The 4,051-nt window shown below is 43.5% G+C and overlaps 1 protein-coding gene across 1 annotated transcript; it reads left to right on the forward strand.

Moving 5' to 3' along the window:
- Nucleotides 1-1,224: 1,224 nt before the first annotated feature.
- LOC120532033 lies at nt 1,225-2,714 on the forward strand. The gene is made up of 2 exons (XM_039757946.1): nt 1,225-1,788; nt 1,824-2,714. Exon 2 carries the CDS (start codon nt 1,827-1,829, stop codon nt 2,712-2,714), a length of 888 nt encoding a protein of 295 aa, XP_039613880.1. The 5' UTR covers nt 1,225-1,788; nt 1,824-1,826.
- The last annotated feature ends 1,337 nt before the right edge of the window (nt 2,715-4,051 follow it).

The raw sequence follows: 4,051 nt of genomic DNA on the forward strand, positions 1-4,051 counted from the left end.
AACCTTCTGTGAAAAGACAATGGGAAAAGCACGGGGAAAATATAAGAATTTCAGCGAATACCAAGTGGAGGCAAAGGAAAAACATACTATTTGTTCAAATAAACCGTGGTATAATCAACAAAATGAAGTTGATCGAGTGACATAGCGTGTTGGAGAAACTTGAAAGCTCACATTCAGAAAATCGCACAGTGCCGGAAATAAAAAGAAGTCACATATCAAAGTTGCCGTGAAAAGAAGAGTTGTAAGCCCACTGTCTGAGTGTCATATGAAAGCTTATTAGGGTACAGAGAAAAAAGGCACGGTGGGGAAAAAGCACGAAGTGTCAACTTTAATCTCGAATTTTCCACTTTAATCACGTAGTTTATTTTGTCATTTAGTAGAACATTATAAACTTCATCTTAAAATCGTTTAATTAACCAGTTTCTCAAAATTACATCGTAATTAAAGTAGCACATTAAATGCTTTGTTTTGTATTTGATCTTCTACTCGTATGTGATCTATGTGTGTGAATCACTACTTGCTTCTTAAACTGGCTCTCTTCCTCCAACTGGACACAGAGTCCATTACATTTGTGATATTACAGCTCTCTGAATAACTAAAATACTGAGATGTATATGTGATGTCATTTTCATGATGATAGGAGCTAAAGCACGTTATTAAACATGTGTTTCATGAGCCTCGTGCTCATGACAAGCATTTATCTTTTGTCGAAATTTGTGGAATGAAAAAATACAGCTTGTCCCTGTGACATGTAGCAGTTACAGCTTGTCCCTGTGACATGTAGCAGTTACAAAATGTGTATGTGACATTTCTATGTATACCCTTGTGTGAGGTACAGAGTGTACTGGGTGAGCAGGTCAAAGGAATCTGCCAGCAACAAGTCTGTTACTATATTTCCTGTTTGTCTCAGAATCTGCTCTTTAACCAGTTTTTTATTATAGTTCCTGTTTTTAAAGCTCCAAATAAGGTTACTTCTTCTTTTTTATTTTGTCAGCAGTAAAAAATATGTACCGCCGCCTCTATTTTTGGAAATAATGATATCATTTTGCTCGACTCTGTAAGCTATAAAAAAGCAAAGAATTTCCTATACGAGGGCTTCTCTAGTCTAGGTGCAATAAAGTGTGTTTTACTGATTAATTTTATCTGGTGTGAGACTCCTACTCTGTTCGGCAATAACTCAAGAGAGAAAAATCGTCCACAGTTTTTTGGCGCCCAACGCGGGGCAGGAGACGATCGGCTGACTCCTTGATCGGTACCCGCCTTACGGATCTGTCTTCTTTGAAGCAGACTGCCTGTGAGCTCCGGCAGCAGTGAAAAGCAGTTCCGGCAAAAGTTAGGACTGCCCTGTCCTAGGACGGCTTCTGAGTGAGAAGTCCCCGGTCTCCTCCTGATTCCGAGTGGAGTACTCTGCATTGCGCACCAGATTAAATACCTAGACTAGGTAAGTACCGTCGGGGGTTTCCTTGGTGGTGGGTATGATAAGAGTGATAAGTAACTGACAGTTTTTTAAACTGACACTAGCGCCCAGGATATTAATTATCTACTCGAGGTTTTTAATTAACTGTTGGGAAAGGATGTAGGAGTCCGAACTGGGATATTAGTGGGATAGGCATTGGGACGGTTACAAGGTGCGTGGCACACCTAAGGAAAAGAGCCCATTGCCCGTCAAAGGTCAGTCACGGACAAAGACGGTTAACAGTTAGGTAATTTAAGAGAAAAGGAAATCGAGTAGGAAAAGAACAGTGTACACTGAATATAGTTTCAGGTAAAGAAACTAGGAAATAAAAGATATAGTTTCAGGGAAGAAACTAGGACAATAAAAGAAAATGGGTTCCGCTAGTAGTAAAAAAGTTAAGCAGGGGTCTGATGGGTCTAACTTTATACTGGAAGGACTGTTTTCGGAGGATCAACAGACGTCGCGGAAAAATGGGTCACCTAGGAAACTAATTGAGAAAAAGACAGGCTTAGATTTTAAAAAGGCATGTAAGAAGTGGAATAAACAGAGCGGTGGGCGTTGGCCAGTAAACGGCACCGGTGATACGAGTGAGATTCAGGAAATAAGGAAAATATTGTGTAGAAATACCCAAGGTTGTTGCAAGGGAGGTCCGTATCGCATGGATATGTTTGATAGATGGGAATTGGTTATAAAAGATCGAAATTTAGAGGCGATCACTAGACAGAATGAGGTTCTGAGAGCCAATGAAAGTAAGGTCAAAAAAGAGAAGGATGACTTGCTTTTAGCTTTACAAACAGCCCAACCACCTGACAACCATTCTAAAAAGAAAAAGAAACAGAAACGTCTATACCCTATATTATATGGTTCTGGGACTCATGTTCCCGAACCCCCACCCTATGATTTTCCGGGAGGGTCCGAAGAGGAGGAGGAGGTAGAGGAGGACCCACCAGAACAAAAACCTGAGCTCCCTATCGTACACCGAGGAGGAGTTACAACACGAAGAAGGGCCCAAATAGAAGCACCTTTCAATCCCCTACACGTTAAATCCTCTGTTTCAGTTTCCCCCACTGCCCCTGACCCCGATTTCCTTCCCTCTACTGCTTTCCCATTAATACAGATTCCTAATCCCCGGCATAATCCCAATCAACCAACTGGTGACCAGAATCCCTTGACAATTTCCATTTCCCATATTTGGGACTTAAGTGAGCTAAAAGAGGTGGTCAGCTCCTTAGTTGACCCTAAAAGGAAGGGGGACTGAAATTTATTGAACAATTAGAACAGTTGGACAGCATGTATAAACCAAACGCTGCTGAATGGACACAAGTCCTTCGTCGTAAATTGGGTCCAACTTGGGCTTCTGTTAATCATGGCACTGATAGTAATGGACAGCCGTGGACTTGGCGTGAGATTTTACATCGAGGAGATGGTCAGTACGGAGAGGCAGATTTTCAAACTCAGTGGAGTCTATTGAAAGCGAACTTAGAGGAAAAGTATAAAAAGGGCACTGACTGGGCTTTGATTTCTGCTGCAAAACAGAAAAAAGATGAGACTGTGGAGGAATGGGGACTTAGGATTCGAGATTTGATGGCTACCCATTCGGGCATAGAGCGGGCTGAGGACCAACGTCGTGCAGCCGTGCCTCCTTTGTCTCCGGTCTCCGTTCAGACATCCAATCTAAAGTCCGTATCTCATGCATTGGCTGGGAATCGGCTGCCTTTGAAGAGGTTAAGCGACATGCTGAACATGCTGAAAGGCAGACATTGCACAAGCAAGAACAGACCCAAGCTAAGTTGGTGGCTGCGCAACTCAATTACTACACTGATGGACGGGGAGGCGTCACCGGTCCACGCGGTGCCCGGGGAGGCTTCCAAGGGAGAGGACGCGGCCGGGGTCGAGGTGGTTTTACCTCTTTCCAAGATCCTTCTCAACAACAACAACAGCTCCCTACTCCTTACTATTGCTATAATTGTGGTCAGCCTGGCCATTATAAAAGAGACTGTCCAAATCGTCAGAATAAGCCTCTTTTGACTACCCCCGGAGATGAATTTACACCCGGTTTCCCCGGAAACCAAGGCTGGCCCTAGGAATTTTTAGGGACCTCTAGCCACTCCATGTTTCCTCTCTTGACTGCGGATCCTGAGGATGATCCTCTTTTATCTCTGCATGTTAATGGACAAGAGACTATTTTTCTAGTTGACACTGGCGCACGCTCTACTCTTGCCCTGGCAAAGGTCCCTGCCTCGAACGACACAATTACTGTTTTGACAGCCTCTGGACAACCCCATTGCCTTAAAGTCTCACTCCCACTTCCTGTCCAAAGTTCCCCTTCTGGTCCATCCATATTACACCGTTTCCTCCTTAATTCCCTTTGCCCAGTTAACCTCTTGGGAGTGACATCATGACTAAACTTTCCCTATCGATTACTATGACCCCAAAGGCTTTAACTGCTCCACCCTATGATTCTTTTTCAATCATCTCACCCAACACCTTCCTTTGCAGCTTGGACTCTTTCCATTTCCCCACACACCATTTTATTAAAGGCCCTTAGTACATTCCCTTCCTGTTTGTTCCCCCATCTTCAAGTCCCTGACACCC

The sequence above is a fragment of the Polypterus senegalus genome, chromosome 7, assembly GCF_016835505.1.
Source record: "Polypterus senegalus isolate Bchr_013 chromosome 7, ASM1683550v1, whole genome shotgun sequence".
NCBI lineage: Eukaryota > Metazoa > Chordata > Cladistia > Polypteriformes > Polypteridae > Polypterus > Polypterus senegalus.